The following is a 19,578-nucleotide window of genomic DNA, read 5'->3' on the forward strand; positions in this document are numbered from 1 at the left end:
AAAATGCTTGAGAAGAAGAGAAAGAAGAACAGCACTGCTTTTGCAAAGGAAACTGCATGATCCAGATGCCTGGTGCACTTTGGCACAAGCAGTTTGGAATCTAGCTGCAGAGAAGCAAATAACCTTGCTGGTAAGGCTGTTTACAACTTTTTTTTACAGACAGGGGCAAGGAAAAAGCCACCAGTTCTCTTTCCCACCTTTTAAGTCTTCTTAGTTTCTCATTTGCAGGAAAATAATAGAGTTGGAAGGGAACTTGGAGGTCATCTAGTCCAGCCCCCTGCTCAGGGAGGAAACCCTATACCATTTCAGACAACTGGTTGTCCAGTCTCTTCTTAAAAACTTCCAGTGTTGGAGCATTCACTACTACTAGAGGCAGGTTGTTCCACTGGTTAATTGTTCTAACTGTCAGGAAGCTTCTCCTTAGTTCTAGGTTGCTTCTCTCCTTGATGAGTTTCCATCCGTTGCTTCTTCTCCTGACTTCAGGTGCTTTGGAGAATAGCTTGACTCCCTCTTCTTTGGGGCTGCCCCTGAGATACTGGAAGACTGCTATCATGTCCCCCCTTGTCCTTCTCTTCATTAAACCAGACATACCCAGTTCCAGCAACCGTTCCTTATATGCTTTAGCCTCCAGCCCCCTGATCATCTTTGTTGCTCTTCTCTGTACTCTTTCTAGAGTCTCAACATCTTTTGTGCTTTGTGAGAGAAACTCTCACAAAGGAAGGACTAAGTTAACCCCTTAGCTTTGCAGAACCACGTGCTGTAAAAACCAATATAAAACGAAAATAAAAAAAAAATAAATCGTTCCTTAGCTATATCAACTTGCTAAGGACAGGAGCTGGAGCAGAAAACTGTCCTTTTATACTCCTTGTGATGAATCACACCACCATTTCCGGGATCAAAATTACAGGTCTGGTCTGCGATAGCCCCCACTTGATCAAATTCTTCTCTGCCAGAAGGAGATAACAGGCCTCCACTTTGCTGCAGTTCCCAGCTGCAATTTCAAAATTAATGCCAACCCATCAAAAGTAAACCCAGTCAAGAAAGAGACACCGCAGAAATTCCAGGAATGCAGCTTTCTTATAGCAGGACATCATAATTGTCAGCTCTTCTAGGAAATCAACTCTGCAGGAAGTCTAAAACTACATTTAGTGAAATTGGCTAGAATAACAGAATCTTGTGACTCTAACTGTGCTGTTCCTCCTTTCTTGTTACAGATCAGAGAATCAGGGCGGCTTCTGTTTGAGTCACTGCCAAATGTTAATCTCGTTCTGTCTCATCCTCTTTTTTTTGCCTAGGTAACGTTTTTTGTAAATTTCCATCAAGGTTGTCTTCTCCCTACAATTACAGAATTTTGAAAGATCTGAGTTTCTTTATCTCCTTAAAGCAGGAGTCCCTAAACTCTTCAGCTCATTGATCAATTTCAGATGGGTCACTGGCTCCTAAACATTTACAATATGAAGATAATTTAATAAACACTACCTTGTTGTTGTTAATTGCGAAGTCGTGTCCGACCCGTCGTGACCCCATGGACAATGTTCCTCCAGGTCTTCCTGTCCTCTACCATCTTCTGGAGTCCATTTAAATTCACACCTACTGCTTCAGTGACTCCATCCAGCCATCTCATTCTCTGTCGTCCCCTTCTTCTATTGCCCTCAATCTTTCCCAGCATTAGGCCCTTCTCCAGTGAGTCCTTCCTTCTCATTAGGTGGCCAAAGTATTTGAGTTTCAACTTCAGGATCTGGCCTTCTAAAGAGCAGTCGGGGTTGATCTCTTCTAGGACTGACCGGTTTGAACGCCTTGCAGTCCAAGGGACTCGCAGGAGTCTTCTCCAGCACCATAGTTCAAAGGCCTCAATTCTTTGGCGCTCAGCCTTTCTTATGGTCCAACTTTCACAGCCATACATTGCAACTGGGAAAACCATGGCCTGGACTATACGCACTTTTGTTGGCAGGGTGATGTCTCTGCTTTTTAGAATGCTGTTTAGATTTGCCATAGCTTTCCTCCCCAGGAGCAAGCGTCTTTTAATTTCTTGGCTGCAGTCCCCATCTGAGGTGATCTTTGAGCCCAGAAAAATAAAATCTGTCACTACCTCCATTTCTTCCCCATCTATTTGCCAGGAATTGAGAGGGCCGAATGCCATGAAACACTACCTTAACTAACATTATTGCAAATAATAATCACATCCACTATCCAGATGTTTTTGTGATATCCGGACTCCACTTGAATACCAGTGGCATTGACAAAAATCACCATTGGTCAATTGCAAAAGGCAGCTTGACTTGGAGCAGCTGACATCCTACGATGATACTGTATATGCCGGCGTATAAGGCGACCCGGCGTATAAGACGACCCCCGTCTTTGGTGCCGAGTCGCATGCCTAGAACGTCGTCCTATACGTCGGAAACTACCAGTATTTCCGGCGTATAAGACGACTCGCCGTATAAGACGACCCCTGACTTTGGTGCCGATTTTAACGCTTGCGGAAGTCGCCTTATACGCCGGCATATACGGTACCTTTAAAACCGTCAAAAACAACATCTGCCTATCGCAAGTCCTTGGGAAGGACTTGATAGGTGGACAAAAAGGCCAAATTCAGTCTGAACTCTAAGGATTGGTCATTAGCTGTCCGAGAGTCATTGAGACCATTTGGGGATTTATCTGTATATGAAGAGGAGATGTTCATCTGTTTACAATACAGTCCAAGCAGGTTCCACACCCATTTACTCTCTGATTCACATGACTCTGAGGGCACAGATAAACCTCCAAGTGGCCTCAAGGACTCTGTTAAGAGCTAAGAGCCATGGTGGTGCAGTGGTTAGAATGCAGCATTGCAGGCTGACTCTGCCCACAGCCTGGAGTTCGATCCTGACTGGTTCACGGTTGACTCAGCCTTCCATCCTTCCGAGGTCACTAAAATGAGGATCCCAGATTGTCAGGGCCAATAGGCTGACTCTGTAAATTGTTTAAAGAGGGCTGTAGAGCCCTGTGAAGCGATATATACAGTAAGTCTTAAGTGCTATTGCTAACATCCAGATGACTGTAAAGAATATAAATCCTTCCATTCCATTCTAATCAGTCAGTTAGAACTGAAGAAGTTTCTTGGAATGAGAAGTGAAATGTTTTCAAAGGAAAAAAAAAATCCCTAAGAAAGTCCAGTTGTCTTTTGGAAAAGTATCTTTGGGTCATTGTTTAAGGGCATTTTCATCCCGAGGTGATCTCTAGATTCCTTTAAGATGAGATGAGATGAGATGAAATGAGATAACCTTTATTGTCATTCTTTTACTGTGGGCACAATGGCACATCAAATATGAAGTTTAGTTGCCCACTTTCAAAGTGAAACACATACATACATACATACATTCATAAATACATACATACGTAAAATAAATAATATATGACCACATAGATAGATAGATAGATAGATAGACAGACAGATAGATTAGATAGATAGATTATTGATTTTTTAAAAACTAACCACCTGGTTCTTAGTAAACAGCATATTGTCTGGGTTCACATTTCACAACAATCAACAATAGCCAATTTCTATCATATCGTACTCTTCATAGCAGCTTTCCTTGATTTTCTCTTCTTCCCATATTGTTTTCTTCTGCAAATATTAGCTCACTGGTTCTCAACCTGTGGGTCGGGACCCCATTTGGGGTCGAACGACCATTTCACGGGGGTCGCCAAACAACGCAGTCTGCCATTTTTTTCCCCCTTTTCCTTAGCTGTGCTACTGCCTTTTATTCTATTGGCTTTTGAAAGCCAAAATAGAATAGACTCTCTTGAATAGAGTCTAATTCTATTGGCTTTCAAAAGCCAATAGGAATTGTCCAGGCTGTCTCTGCCTTGCTGAGCCCGCCAAAAGTCCCATTCTGCAAACGGTGCTGCACCAGTTGAGTAGTCCTCGACTTATGACCGGTTGAGTAGTCCTCGACTTACGACCAGTTGGGGATTGTGGCATTAAAAAGGTTGAGAACCACTGCATTAGGATAATACAGTTCTTAGTATTTTAGTAACAAAGAGGTTAACTATGAACATTTTTCTAACGTTTATCCAATTAGCAATAGCATCCATACAAAACTTCTTCTCTAGTTAGTCCTCTTGGTTGCGTTATATTTGTCCCGTTTTCAACATCCTCATTTAGACTTTTCCCCCCCACAAAATTGAAATCATTTTCACCTGTTAACAGATAGGATGTAATGCTTTTAACAGAACACCTTGGCTCACGCTACCTGCCCAAACCATGCCCAATTCAGTTGGCAGAATCACAGTCAACCCCCCTCCCCCCCTTTCACCTGGTCTACGTGTTGTACAACCCAACTGAACATCCACTCTAATAACAGGGTCTGAATATTAATTTACCCTGCTCTCCAGCCCAATCAAAATCAGTCTCTTGGCGGTGTGAAGCGGGGGGGGGGGGAAGCTGGCCAAAAGCAGGCCGGCTTGAACCCACACCCTTCCCAGGATGGAAGCCATGCTCCTCTGAAGATCTACCTCGCTGACCCCCAACAGTTGGATACCATCACATCCAAGAGGTGAGTTCATCCTTTCTCTCTCCCCACCCCTCCCCAAAAGCGAGCAGAGAGCGGCAAAGATGCAGTCAAAGATCTGAGTTGGTCTTCTCTTGCTGCTTTCCCCCCCCCCTTTTTTTTTTACGCCTGCCTGATTTTCAAGGCTGTTTCATGGGCTTCTCGACCCCTCTTCCCTGCGTCCCATTGTTTGCCTGCTTCCCTTCCTTTCCCTTCCCTGTGTTCCCTTGGGAGGGGGAGGGCTTACAGAGCATCTTCCCTCTGAGTCTGCGCACTGCATTCCTGTCCCCTCTCCTCCTAGGGTACCAACACAAGGGAAGGATGCAGTGAGCTCAACCGGGCTTGCCAATCTGGCAGCAGCAGGAATTAAAGGAAAAAACAAACAAACAAACACACACAATACAATACAATAACAGCCCACAACAAGCACTGGAAGACCAGACCGAGCGATCCTTCCTCCTCCTTTCCCACCCTGCATTTCTCCTCCTCCTCCACCTCTTCTTCTCCTCTCTTTTCTCTCCAGCTGGGATGGACTAAGAGGAAGTGGGTCCCAGTCCGGCTGAAGTCTCGAAGAGCAAACGGGGCCCAGGTAGCCTCCAACCACAGCATGGAATTAAAGCAATCCATCTCCAGCGGCTTGGGAGCCGAGAAACCGCCGAGGAGCTATGGGGCGGTGAAAGAGACCGAGTGGAAACCCACCGATGGGTTCGGGAAAAGTAAGTGGAAGGGGCTTGGGTCTCTCTCTCTTTCACTCACACACACATGCACACCCGCCTCGCCCCTCCAAGCAAACCAAAGGGGAAATTTCTGCACGCAGGGAGGGAGGGAAGGAAGGAAGGAAGGAACCCCGGCCAGCTGTTTGCACCAGCACTTTGAAAGGAAAGCGATTGTGACATTCACAACCCGTCGCTCTTTCTCCCTCTGCTCCAGTCTTGTCCTGTTGGTTTCCTAGGAACAAAAGGAAAGGTGGTGGTGGTGGGGGGGGGGGGGGAAGAGGGTGGTTTCTGACTTGCTGGGTGTCCCAGAAATCTTTAATTCAAACATTTGTTCTTGGTGCGGGCTGGACAGTGAAGATATGCCTCTTAGCATCCCTAAGGAGATGGGGGATTAGTCAGAGAAGGTGGATTCCAGCGGTTGGTAACCTTCAGGGTTTGGTCTTTGTTTTCCCATCTCCCCTAGACGCCGAAGACCCCCTTACTTATGGTGGTCTTGTGACCACCAAACCCAAGGCAATCTGGAGAGTGTTTGTCCTCTGTGATCCCAGCAAGGGATTCACTCTCAGCAGCATCGCGATTTATTCTGATAAACAAGGTTGCGAAGAAGCAAGATGGAATGTCCTGAGGGTGTGTTTTTTTTTCCCAAAAGGCAACTGGACTTTCTTGGGGTTTTTTTTTTTTTTGCCCTTGAAAACAATTCACTGCTCATCCAGGATGCTTCTTCCATTCGGTTGATAACCTTGGTCTTTGTTTTCCTATCTCCTCTGTACTTGGAAGATCCCTTGCCGTGGTCTTGTGTGACAAACAAAGCTGAAGGAATGTTCTTCAGAAGAACTGAAATGTTATCAACGAGGGGAAAAAAATACCAAGAAAGTCCAGTTTTTCCCTTTTGGAAAAAAGCTCCTTTGGGACATCCATGATCTGGATGTTTGAGAATCTCTAGAGACACGAGTCAATGACCGTTTTCTTATTAGGAAGGTGGTAGAGGATAGCGGGGGGGGGGGGAAATTCCTATATTTTATAGGATCCTTAACCAATGTTGGAAGCTCAGTTGGTTTAGCCTTGGTTTGTAGTTTGATGGAGGACTGTTTGAGAATTCTAGGGACATAGATGGACTCATAAATCCAAGACAATCTGAGATTAGGGCAGATAAAGTCGTCCAGAAAAATGCACGGTTGAAATTAACGGAAGTCAAGTTTGCCTTGAGGATGTTGTGATGGGTTTTTTTTTTTTTCATTTCAAGACATGCTGAATCAAAACAACCTGGGAATGCAAAAACTGCTCCTTTTCCCTTCTTCCCCAGAATAGAGCTTTAATGTTTTAAACTCCTAAAATGAACGGGAGGGGAATCTAAGAAAGTGTTTGTTTGAGTCAAAAGTTCACTTCTTGGGACAATGAAGATCGGTATGCTATATCCCTTTGCCGTTTTCATGGTTGGAAAAGTTGCCAGTTGTTTTGCCTATCTGAAGATGCTGGGGGAGAAAAAAAAAAATGAGCTACCGAAGTTTTGGGTAGCGTAGATTTTATGAAAGCAGTTTAGCTATGATTTCTTCCTTGGTAACGGTAAGGCATGTCTAGTCTAACCAAGAGAAGGACCAGGGATGACATGATAGCTGTCTTCCAATATTTGAGAGGCTGCCACAAAGAAGAGGGGGATCAACCTATTTTCCAAAGCACCAGAGGGGCCAGTTGGAAATTAATCAACCTAGAACTAAGGAGAAATTTCTTGACAGTTAGAACTATCAAATCAGTGGAACGGCTTGACTTCAGAAGTTGTGGGTGCTCCATCACTGGAAGTTTTAGGAAGAGATTGGACAACCATTTGTCTGGAATGGTACAACAATAGCACTTAGACTTATATACCGCTTCACAGTGCTTTACAACCCTCTCTAAGCAGTTTACAAAGTCAGCATTTCACCGACCTCGGAAGGATGGAAGGCTGAGTTAACCTTGAGCTGGTCAGGATCGAACTCCTGGCAGTCGGCAGAGTTAGTCTGCAATACTGCATTCTAACTACTGCGCCATCACCTTAGTCCCGTGGTGGTGAACCTATGGCACACGTGCCACAGGTGGCACACAGAGCCCTCTCTGTGGGCACATGTGCTGTCACCCCAGTCCTAGACCTTCAGCTGGGTTTTATAAAACCTTTTCATTTTAACCCTCTGAGGCCGTTTGCCAAAAAAAAAAAGATTCAATCAATCAATTTCAATTTCCCGCGGGGAAAAAAAATCTCGCAAAGTTGGAATTGATTAATTGAACTTTTTAGTCCCACCCAGTCTGCCGTTACCATTGCAGCCACGCCCACCCAATGGGCCACGCCCACCCGGCACCCGACGATACATAAGTGGGTTTTGGGTGGCAGTTTGGGTACTCGGTCTCTAAAAGGTTCGCCATCACTGCCTTAGTCCATTATGGGATAGGTAGTTCTCATTTAGCAACCACAATTTTGACCAGCAACTTGGTTGTTAAGTGAAGTGGAGCACCCACAATTTCTGAAGTTAAGCCATTTTGGAGTTTTGAGACACTGAATTAAAAAGGTTGGCCAGATCATTGTTGGCCTCCTGGGATAAAGTAGATAGGGATCACATTACATTTCTTTCTTTCTTTCTTTCCTTCCTTCCTTCCTTCCTCCCTCCCTCCCTCCCTCCCTCCCTCCCTTCCTCCCTCCCTCCCTCCTTCCTTCCTTCCTTCCTTCCTTCCTTCCTTCCTTCCTTCCTTCCTTCCTTCTTTCTTTCTTTCTTTCTTTCTTTCTTTCTTTCTTTCTTTCTTTCTTTCCCTTTTATACATACAGATGATAATGATGTTAGCCTCTTGCCCCACCCATTATCCAGCCGAGGACTATGCTATCTCTTATCTGACTGTTCCCTTGTCAGCATCTCTTGATCTAGTCCCCCAAGGTCTTTCCCCCATACCATTACGTCACTGAGTGTAGCCTATACTAAGAGCAGGATTTATTTTATTTTTTAATGATGATCTCTATCTGGGTCCTTCAGCTCTTCCAACAGGGGGTCCCATCACCACTGTCACGGAGTCCTTCCGCCTTGGTGCTGTTCGTAATTGTCTTTTTTTCTTCTACCTTTCCCAGCACCTAGCCTACCAGTGAAGTTTCATTAGTTAGGGGATGCTGAAAATCCACTCTTTTGCCCCTGCAAGGAGGGAGCAAAACTACATGTCAACTGCCCCACTATGTTAGACAGCAAAAGAAGATGGGACATTGTTTTTTTTTTTTTTTACCAAGAGTATCACTTTACAGAAGATTCCATGTGGTTACCGAAGTAGGAAAGCCAGTTCTGACGATTTTGCGTGAAAACAGCACTGGAAAACTTTCCCTTCCTCCCCCCCCCCCCAGACTTCCCATTGTCCATTGTCCACCAATCACTTGCACCCTCTTTATTTTGGGAGTGATATGTCTGCCTCGGACTTCCCCAGCTGGGCGACCGTGACATGTGGGGTCTGTCTCAGGCTTCCAGCGGGCATCCTTGCATTGCAAAATTTCCCTCCCAAACTTCCCTTACGTTCCCGTGCCTTCTTTGCCCCCCTCCCATTAGAGTTGTCTGGTTGCAAGCCAGGCTGTGTAGCGAGCCCACCGTGACACTATTAAAATTTTTTTAAATGTTCCAAGATCTTTGTGTATTTTGGCAGTGGGAAGATTCCAGAAATGAGTGGGCAAAACTGTAGCTTACTGGTCTCGCCAGCAAAAACCCCCTGGGGATCTGGCATTCTGGCAGAACTTGCGTGCACATGGATTTTTTTTTTTTTTTTAGGGAAGACAATGTGACATCGGCTTCATATTTCACAAGCTTGGATTTTGAGAAATTCTCTAGCTGCTATTGAGATAGGGGGTCGATTTTTGATTTAGGTTTTCTTTTCCCCCTTCTTCTATTTGTCCTCTGTAGCTCCTGGCCGTGCACAGGGTAAAGGTCACAGATTTCTGCACGGAAATCAATTTATTTCTTGTCCTTGAGAGTGAGTATCTGCCCCCTATTTTCCCTCTGTTAAGCACTTTCTCTCAAAAAAGAAAGAAAGAAAAGAAACAGGGATATGGTTAAGATGAAAGAGAAGAGAGAAAAAAAAAATAACCAGGATATGATATAAATTAGAGAGTCAGTTTAGTCTAGTGGTTAAAAACTATTCTATTCTATTCTATTCTATTCTATTCTATTCTATTCTATTCTATTCTATTCTATTCTATTCTACCCTACCCTACCCTACCCTACCCTACCCTACCCTACCCTACCCTACCCTACCCTACCCTACCCTACCCTACTCTATTTCCCCATCCATAATGTCTATTCTATTCTATTCTATTCTATTCTATTCTGTTCTATTCTATTCTATTCTATTCTATTCCATTCTCTATTCTCTATTCTCTTTTATCCTACTCTACTCTACTCTATTCTATTTCCCCATCCATAATGTTCATTTCTATTCTATTCTATATTCTATTCCATTCCATTCTCTATTCTCTATCCTCTTCTCTTCTATCCTAGTCTATTCTATTCTGTTTCCCCATCCATAATGTTCATTCTATTCCATTCCATTCCATTCCATTCTCTATTCTATTCTATTCCAAACACAAGGGATGACTTTGGCCAAGTTGAAACCAGATCTTTGCTTGAGGAGACTCATCTGTGGCCATGCTGTGGTGTAAATTAATGCTATCGCTACTTCACAGGCTTTGCTTGCCGCGCATGGCTGCACAATTCAGCCCAGGAATGAGCCTGCAAAGGCCAGCTGTGACAGAGCATCTGTTTGTTTTTTGTCTTCATCTTACAAATAATGATTAAACTGGGGCTATGGATACTCATGAAGCTCTTTGCAAACCACCCAGTGATATGCCAGTAGATCTCTAAACCGTTCTCTATAGTTCCTAGAGAAACCCCTGGCCTTAATGACTCATTGGACTGGGCCAATGTTTTTTTAAGCTTGACAACTTTAAGAGGATTGGATTTCAACTCCCAGAATTCCCCAGCCAGCGTGCTGGGTGAAGAGTTCTGCCACTTTGAAAAACCAGGTCAAAGCACCATCAGTAAATAAACCGATGTGGCATAAATGTCAAGGGGTGTAATGCCTTGTTTGGTACAAAAAGGGAAGGTTTTGCCAAACTCTCTTTCGCATCCGTCAAATATCCTCCGGCAGGTGTTATATTGAGCGGGTGCCTTCATTCGCCTTGGAAGTGCTAAGCACCTGCTGTGAAAGGGAAGCAATTAAATCCTGCATAAAATAACCTTAAATTGAGGCAATCAGGTCTGAAATGAAAGCTGTGTGTTTATTTTTTTTGAAGGGGGACGGTGCAGACAATTCAAAAAGCATTGCTTGAAAGTCAGTGTCTTCATTGTTCGGGAAATGGGGAGATGGGAAATGTTTTTGGGGAAGGCAAAGGGGGTCAAAGAATACCAATTGAGCATGTCTGGGTAATGGTGATTGCGGTACCCAGCCAGCAGTGAAATAGGAATACTTCTTATTTTACAAAAATCTAATATATTAAAATACTAGCATAGCTTTCAAGAGACCTGTTCAGTAAAGCAGGAGGTAAATTCAGATGTTCCGAAAGTATCTTGGGTTATATGTTGGATAGAGAATGCCGCACAAATACATTTTTTAAAATAAATATCAATCTAGTGCTCTATCTATCTCTCTATCTCTCTATCTATCTATCTATCTATCTATCTATCTATCTATCTATCTGTCTATCTATTTATCTATCTATCTATCTATCTGAAACTACTCTAAAAATCCGAGTCCCAGATACATTTTTGGGACAGAAAGTTTTATTAAGCACTAAGCTTTCATTAGCCACTGCTAACATTGTCAAAGTGTAAGCTAACATTGGAAAGAGTTGTTTTATAGCTCTTTAAATGTCAGTAATTTGGCCATTGAGCGCGTAATAAGTCCGTCAGTCTTCCGCCCACGTGTGATTGGACGTATTGATCTCGGTTCGGTTGTATTAGCCGGCATCCGCCTAGCTCTCGCTGCTCTATCTATCTATCTATCTATCTATCTATCTATCTATCTATCTATCTATCTATCTATCTATCTATCTATCTATCCATATATCATCTCTCTCTCTCTCTCTCTCTCTCTCTCTCTCTCTCTCTCTCTCTCTCTCTTTCTATCTCATCTATTTCCCAACTTTATTATTTTTCTAAGTAACTCAGGGCAACAGTGTATATATTACCAGTCTGAACCTAGTTTTTCTTGATTCCAGACTTAATTCCTTACTAAATTGGCTCTTGCATTCATTTGGATAAATGCACGTACACACACATTTATTCTCAAGTATTCCAACACCACCCCCTCAACAAAATCAAAGTTGCAACCATCAGCAGCAATTAAAAATTAAGCAATAATTAATAAATAATAAAACCAAGTAAGAACAATGTCCCATAATACCTATTCAAGGTAATAGAAATAGCGGAGAAACCATTCATAGAATGATGAGGTCATCTAAAGATGTTGCAGTTAAGCTGCTGTTTCAGAAAAAAATACTTAAAAAGAGAGCAGGATGAAAGTCCACAGTTAAGGGGCTACTGCTGAAAATTTCTAATTTTTGGCTCTCGTTCATTAAACCTGCCTCCACCTCCTATAGAGGAGAAACAAAACAAGATTTAATGATCCATAGCTAAAGCTGGAAGTTTTCACTCATTTAGACTTGCACGAATTCCTTTATGCAATCTATTTTTGGAGTCGCTAGCTGGGATTATGATCAAGACTATAAAGAGACATCAGTAGCACGGACAATGGATGACAGCCATGTTAATCTATGATGCTGAAAAAAACCAGGAGTTTGGTGGCACCTTTTCACACTAAAAATATGATTAAAAACTATCTTTTCATGTGACTCAGAAAAGCTGGTGCTGTTTCATAAGATTTGATAGTCTGGAAAGGAATTTATTTATGTACTTAGACAGGATTTATTGACCAACCATTTTTTTATTATTATGATTAAATTTTATTATAAGATAAAAACACAAAAAGAAACAAAAGTTGGAAAGCTAAGAAAAAGAAAGAGAAGGGGGCAAAGAGAAAGAAAAAAGAACATCTGGAACCAGTAACAACTATAAAACAGTAAAATGCTCGAACAGAAACAATTCCCCCCCCCCGTCCCCTCCTTTTAATCATGTTACTTTTGAGTATTATTAGAATTCTCACTTTCAGGACCATGGACAGGGATTTCTCCCTAATAGCCTTGGGCTGTGTCCCCACTTTAATAGCATCTTCAAAACATCACCCAGCTGTCGCTGAAGGGGCATAAAGCTTGTCCTCATTATTGTTATTTTCAGCACAACGATGGCCGACTGGCTCTAGCCAATACTTTAAGTTGCCAGCGGGAGAAATTACTAAGTTAAAAAATAAAATCTTCAACGCGAGCTCAGCTCCTGGTGCCTTCGACCAAGAAAGCTATTAGAGATATGCATATAGAAGCAGATAACTGCTTGCTCATTATGTTATTATGTAGTTTAATCCACTCAATAACATTTCTATGGGTAGTTTGTATCACTGATGGACATTAGCATTCCAGAACAGCTTTGGATTTTTTTTTTTTTTTGTCTTTTAAATATATGTCCTCCTTCAAAACCAGGTTTTGAGCTACACCCAATTCACTTCTTAAAACTGTGCATTCTGTTTGTGTGGTGCTCTCTCCTTGCGCTCTTTGCTTGGTTGTTTGCTTGTAGATGTTTCATCACCCAGCTAGGTAACATCATCAGTGCTAGAAGGGAGTGAGGTTTGTGGAGAGGAGGAGGAGGAGGAGGTGCAGGATTACGAGGTCCTTGGTATTCTCTGAGCTTGGTTGTTCACTTGTAGATGTTTCATTACCCAGCTACGTAACATCATCAGTGTTAGAAGGAGTGCTAGAAGGAGTGGGGTTTGAAAGGAGGAGGAGGAGGAGGAGGAGGAGGAGGTGGTGGTGGTGGTGGTCCTTGGTATTCTCTGAGCTTGATTGTTTGCTTGTTGACATCTCATTACCCAACTAGGTAACATCATCAGTGTTAGTGAGGGTGGAATTTGGTCCTTGTTTATATACAATAGCTGGTGGATTTAAGGATGGTTCACCATCATTTCACATTCTTTGTTCCCAAAATCCTTCCAGAACATCTTTTGAAGATAGAGCTGGCAGGGAGAAATCTCCTTGTCTTATTGGGTCTACATCTGAAGGATTCAGAATTAATTTTTTTCTTCTTCTGAAGAGGAATCGGTTAATATTGCAGGACGTTTTGCAGCTGTAAAAATACAAAGGGCAACAAAAAATTTCTAACTCCTCATTCATTTCCAGTGGCTGTGCCTGTTTTCACAATCCGGTGATGGTAGATTTGGGTTTATGATATCCCCATCCAGGTAAAAAGAGGGATAATAATTTCCCAAGGAAGGCTGAGAGGAAAGATCAATGAAAAACGGACAAGGCATTATGTGGTGGAATAATTGCAGACATGTGCCGTTGCATCAGTTGGAGAATTCCGATCTGCAGGATACGGTTGCCAGAATATATTAAGTACATATGAACCAAATTCCATCCTCTTAAGTAGTTAGTGATAAAAGTCCTGTGACAGGCGGAGAGGCCAGCAAACAACAAGCTGCTTTAAAGCTTCCCTTTAATAGCTGCCAGCTTAAAACTTCATAGTCCTGAGCCAGCCCAGAAAATATATCATAGCACAGAGCGGGGGAGGCTTTGCCCAGTTACAGCTCTGGATTGCAAGTCCAAATTATCCAGTGCAACTGGAAAGACAGACTATCTGAATTCTCACATCCTTTGGAGACCTGGTTTATGTTTTACAGGTAGTCCTTGACCATGTTTGGGAATAGAATTTCCATTGCTAAGCAAAGCAGTTGTTAAGTGAATCATACCTGATTTTATGAACCTTTTTTTTCCCAACGATTGTGGTAAAAACTCGAGGGTAATTTTATCTTTGGCCTTTTCAAATTCTACATTCTGGGCTGCATCATTTCTTCAAATATTTCTCCCTTACTTTCTCTCCTGCCCTAATAATAATGATGATGATGATGTTGGAAGGGACCTTGGAGGTCATCTAGCATTCACCGCTTCTGGAGGCAGGTTGTTTCACTGGTTAATTGTTCTAACTGTCAGGAAGTTTCTTCTTAGTTCTCTTCTTTGTGGCAGCCCCTGAGATATTGGAAGACTACTATCCTGTCCCCCCTCATCCTTCTCTTCATTAGACTAGACATACCCAATTCTAGCAACCGTTCCTTATATGTTTTAGCCTCCAGTCCCCTGATCATCTTTGTTGCTCTTCTCTGTGCTCTTTCTAGAGTCTCAACATCTTTTTTGCATCGTGGTGACCAAAACTGGATGCCGTATTCCAAGTGTGGCCTTACCAAGGCATTGTAAAGTGGTATTAACACTTTACGTGATCTTGATTCTGTCCCTCTGTTAATGCAGCCTAGCACTGTGTTGGCTTTTTTGGCAGCTGCAGCACACTGCTGGCTCATAATTTAAGTGATTGTCCACTAGGACTCCAAGATCCCTCTCACAATTGCTACTATACTTGTGCTATACTATATCACATGCCATTCAGAGTTTTAAGCCTGTGTGAAAATGGGATGTTTCAAGTGCACCAACCATGTTTCCTTTCAACCTCTGATTTCCTGCATGCTTCAGCATCCCATGGACATCAGTTATGGATGAACTTAAGTTCTTTGGTTTAACATCATCGTTGTCCCCAAATGCACACCTCTCTGGGCTCAAGATGTGAAGCAAAATGGTGCCAAGAGGTGTTTGAAATGAGCTGTTGAATAATTAACATTTTCAGAGAAGCTGGTTCTATTTCCACTGGGAATATTTATGTGGCTGATTCGTGTACCCCACTCAGCTATGGTTTATTTACTTGCGGTCTATGGAATAATCCACCATTGGTTGGATTCACACAACTCATTAAGCACCTTCATGAACATCTGGAACTTTGCAATGCCCACTTTAATTTTGGTGTAGCCTGGTTTTAATTTTAACATTTATTTTAACTTATATACTTAGGGAAGTGATTTATGTTTTATTTATGAATTCTGCAAACTGCCAAGAATTTGTATCCTTTGGCAGTATGTCTAAATTCTCAGAAATAAATGCATTAAACTAATTAGCTCTGGGCTATGATTTATACCCTACACAGAACACAAAGCAAAAGCCAGCATTATGTCTTAGCATGTGATGTAAAGCAAATCTAAAACAGATTGTCATGGTTAAGACAAGAGTATGGTAGAGCTGACCTATCATCTGCAACCCTTGGGATGACGCCAGATGGCTGCAGAGCATCAGACCTTTCTGACTTTCCATTGCCCCTCAGTGTTCACATATGTTTTTGCGGCTGTGAGGATGATCTTGGCAGACAGGAGGAAGAATCTAACCCTAACATTTGAGAACATCAGTGTAAAGACAGAACTACTTCTTCCTTTCTTCAATCTGATCTCTGCCACGCTCAGTTGCTCCCAAGGAGATGTTTCCCCCCTGTCTATTTCAGTCCCACGATGTCCCTGGTAATATCATCTGTGATTCTCAGGGTAGGAGAAGGAGTGGAAGAACATAGGATGGAGTTAAAAGGGGGAGTAGCCTAGTATCCCTACCTAGCCACAAGTGAATGAAGGCCAACTTTCCGTGAATTCCATTGACCCTTGGCTAACTCTAAACAGCTGCTAACTGTTAACTGAGACAATTCTTGTGCGTAACATGAGTAGCAATCGATCAGTTTAATTGGGCCTTCGTGTGTGGACCTGATCTTTTGCACCTGACACGCAAGAGACAAAATCATCATTTGGTTGGTTTTGTGTGGCACCTGGTTGCATAAAAGTTGCCCCTTTCCAATTGTTTATGTCCAGCCATCTATTCAAGGGAAGGCAACAGAAAACCTGAGGAATGGATGGAGCATGGCATACAATGTGTCAGGAGGAGACTTGGTTGATTGGTTGTGTTTTCACTTCTTTGAAGGATCCAACCCATATTGATACTGCAACTTCATCCTGGGACACATACATTTGCCTTCATTCACAATGTCTCCCCTTTTCTCTCTACCTTGCATCTCTGCAGATCAACTCGACATCATTTCAATGGCAGAAACAAGCATGATGCCCGAGGAGATAGAGATGGAAATGGCAAAGATTCAAAGACTTCGGGAAGTCTTGGTCCGAAGAGAATCCGAACTGAGATTTATGTAAGTTAAGAGTAGCTTTTGTGGAAAGTCGGGAATCAAATGGGACATGGAATGCTAGAGTTGGAAAAGGCTGTTGAACTCTCCTGGGGGAAAAAAAAAATCTGATCAGCTGGTTAATCCAACAATCTTTCTCTGAGTCGGTAGTTGTTCTGTGAACTGCTTTTAATTCAAGGAATAATTTTTTTTAACATTCAACCTGAATCTGATTTAATTTAAGGCATTATTTTGCATCTGTATGCAAAAACAGGCATAGTGGGGAATCAAGGAATGATATGGAATGGAATGGAATATAGAATGGAATGGAATAGAATAGAATAGATGTAACAGAGAATAGAATAGAATAGAGTAGAGGAGAGGAGAGGAGAGGAGAGGAGAGGAGAGGAGAGGAGAGGAGAGGAGAGGAGAGTAGAATAGATGCAATGGAGAATAGGATAGGATAGATGCAATGGAGATTAGAATAGAATAGAATAGAATAGAATAGAATAGAATAGAATAGAATAGAATAGAATAGAATAGAATAGAACAGAATATTCTTTATTGGCCAGGTGTGATTGGACACACAAGGAATTTTCTCCAGTGCAGAAGTTCTCAGTGTACATACAAACAACAAAGTAATATAATCATAAGATACCAATAGTAGAAAAGATGAGAAGGGTAATAGTAATTCAGCCATACCACACAGGTAAACAAATTCTTGAAAGACTTTCTTAGTGCCCCTTCTTGTACCAAACAAAATCAAAGTGGGGTTATTTTGAGTTTCTTTCTCACACTGTCTTCTTTCTCCGGTGAATAATCTTTTCACGAAGTCCCTTTTATTGGCCGACTCATTTCTTTGCTATTCCCCAAGATTAGATCTGCATTCCTTTAGAACTTGATGGTCAAGAAGTTTGACTTTTGGATAAGGTTGGGGTATTCCTGACTCAAATTGAATGTTAAGATAAAGTAGCGTAAGCAAATTAATGAATTAACGAAAGGAATGGGTGAAATGAGCCAATTAATGAAATGAAAGAATTAATGAAACAAAACTAACCAATTAATGAAATGAAAGTAACAATTAATGAAATGACTGGGGATGGTGGTGTGCTCTCCTTTGTTGCATGTCCTAAAGAAAAGAGCAGATTGCCCAGTTATCAGTCTGGGGTGCTTTAATCTGCACTGACCATAGAGCTGGACTGGATGATCTCACTTCTATGATGAGACCCAATTCATTGTTTTTCCCCCTTCTTTTCCCATTTCTTAGGATGGACGACATCCAGTTGTGCAAAGACATTATGACTCTTAAGAAAGAGCTGCAGAATTTAGTAGCTGTCCCAGGTAATTGCTGTGTGGATATGACTCGGAGGTGTGCAGGAACAAGTGGGAACCATCCCAAAGCAATTGAGGAGTTCAAATTGCAGTTAAATGCAATTAAATGATTTGTGAAGATGAAATCTCTCTCTCTCAAAAATGGGAAGAGTTCTTGGACTCAACCCCCTCCTCTCTCTCCTTCTCCCTCTCTCTCCTTCTCCCTCTCCCTCTCTTTTACAAAAATAGGAAGCGTTCCTGGAAACCTTAAAAACCTTTTCTCTGTCATTTTGTGGTGGCCTTGGTTTGCAAAACACAACTCTTTATTGATTGTGCAATGAGTGAAGTGCCGGGTTTTGCAGAGGTAGTTGATATACCACCTTCCTGTACTTGCCTTATGCAACCAGAAGCAGTTTGGGGAAACATTGAGTTTCTTTCTTTCTTTCTTTCTTTCTTTCTTTCTTTCTTTCTTTCTTTCTTTCTTTCTTTTCTTTTCTTTTCTTTTCTTTTCTTTTCTTTCTCTTTCTTTCTCGTTCTTTCTCTTTCTTTCTTTCCTTCTTTCTTTCTTGCTTTCTTTCTTTTCTCTCTCTCTCTCTCTCTCTCTCTCTCTCTCTCAGAAAAAGACAAGACTAAGCTGCAGAATCAAAGAGAGGATGAATTGATCCAGAAAATCCATAAATTAGTGCAGAAAAGAGACTTTCTTGTTGATGATGCCGAAGTGGAGAGATTGAGGTAAGAGAAGTTAAGGTGAAGAACCTTCAAGCTGAATTGAACTCTTGATGATGACTTCATGGTCTTATTCACGTAGCTTTCCTGGCAAAGCAATATTGCTTTCTTCTGAGAGTTGTTAAAAAAAAAAACACAACCCTACTCCAGTCAATTCTCTTATACTAAGCCAGTCTAAACCTAATTAACATTTTTCAAGGTCAATTAGATGGCTGCCCCAGCTTTTCCTAACTTGACTCCATACAGATGGATATTAATTTATCCTTTTCTATCTTTTCTTGATAGAATTTTCTTGATGTTGGCTAGAATTTTCCAATTCTTTTCCACCAGTTGTGCAATTCATTTTTTAAAAAAAACATAGCAGAACAAAATCTTTTCTAACTTTTAACAATATGTTATTTTACTTTGAAACAGAGAGAAGGAAGAAGACAAGGAGATAGCTGATTTCCTACGGATTAAATTGAGACCTTTGGACAATGTTGTACAGTCTCCCACTAGTACGTGATTTTCTACGCTTATGTGATTTTCTACGCTTATGACTTTCTACATGTGGAAAGCCAAGCGATAAGGCTTACAGTATAAACCCTGGTTTGTGGCCAATTATAGTTGTTTCCATAAACCACAGAAGCAAACAATGGCTTAGCGTATTATGGGATTGTATAATTCAAGTGATTTCAATCTCAGCCCTTTAAGAACTGCTGCTGATCCAGATCTCAGTTACAGCTACTTACACCTCTGTGATGACTCCTACTGCTTGTCCCAAAGTAGAGCTTATGCATTGTACACTGACATTCTTAAGATCCATATATAAAGAGTCCAGCTATGTTGGTTTATTTTATTTGTGTGACTTAAGAGTGGTGAGATGGTCTAGTGGTGAAGAGTTCCCCTCCCTCTCAGAAAGTTGAGAGTTTAACCCTAGGTAGTGGCAGATGTTTCTCTCCTAGGACACAAAGAAAAAATATCTGCTCTGAACTCTGCATAGGCATCAGGAAGGGCATCCGGCTAGTAAATGCTCAGCTGCGTCCAATTGCCCTGACTCTACCCCTAATAGGGACTACGGGGTCATAAAAAAGGAGATTTTTTTTTCAATTTGTCTGACTTAAAAGTCAGTTTATTTGCATGAAGAGTCCTGGTGGCGCAGTGGTTAGAACGCAGTATTGCAGG

At 41.9% G+C, this 19,578-nt stretch overlaps 1 protein-coding gene across 2 annotated transcripts in view; it reads left to right on the forward strand.

Annotated features, from left to right (window-relative positions):
• The window catches only part of BMERB1 (bMERB domain containing 1), a 23,474-nt gene continuing 3,896 nt past the window's right edge, over nt 1–19,578 (forward strand). The window contains exons 1-6 of one of the 2 annotated variants that reach the window (XM_039360371.1): nt 1–130; nt 5,056–5,248; nt 16,281–16,404; nt 17,645–17,718; nt 18,306–18,420; nt 18,829–18,911. In XM_039360371.1, coding sequence (XP_039216305.1) covers nt 5,140–5,248; nt 16,281–16,404; nt 17,645–17,718; nt 18,306–18,420; nt 18,829–18,911 — 505 coding nt within the window. In that variant the 5' untranslated portion in view covers nt 1–130; nt 5,056–5,139. Of the gene's footprint in view, nt 131–3,879; nt 4,539–5,055; nt 5,249–16,280; nt 16,405–17,644; nt 17,719–18,305; nt 18,421–18,828; nt 18,912–19,578 lie in introns of those variants that run through there. The other variant, XM_039360372.1, reaches the window with a different exon arrangement.

Source organism: Crotalus tigris, unplaced genomic scaffold (genome assembly GCF_016545835.1).
Source record: "Crotalus tigris isolate CLP2741 ecotype Arizona unplaced genomic scaffold, ASM1654583v1 scf7180000019173.45859301935:6455823, whole genome shotgun sequence".
Taxonomy (NCBI): Eukaryota; Metazoa; Chordata; class Lepidosauria; order Squamata; family Viperidae; genus Crotalus; species Crotalus tigris.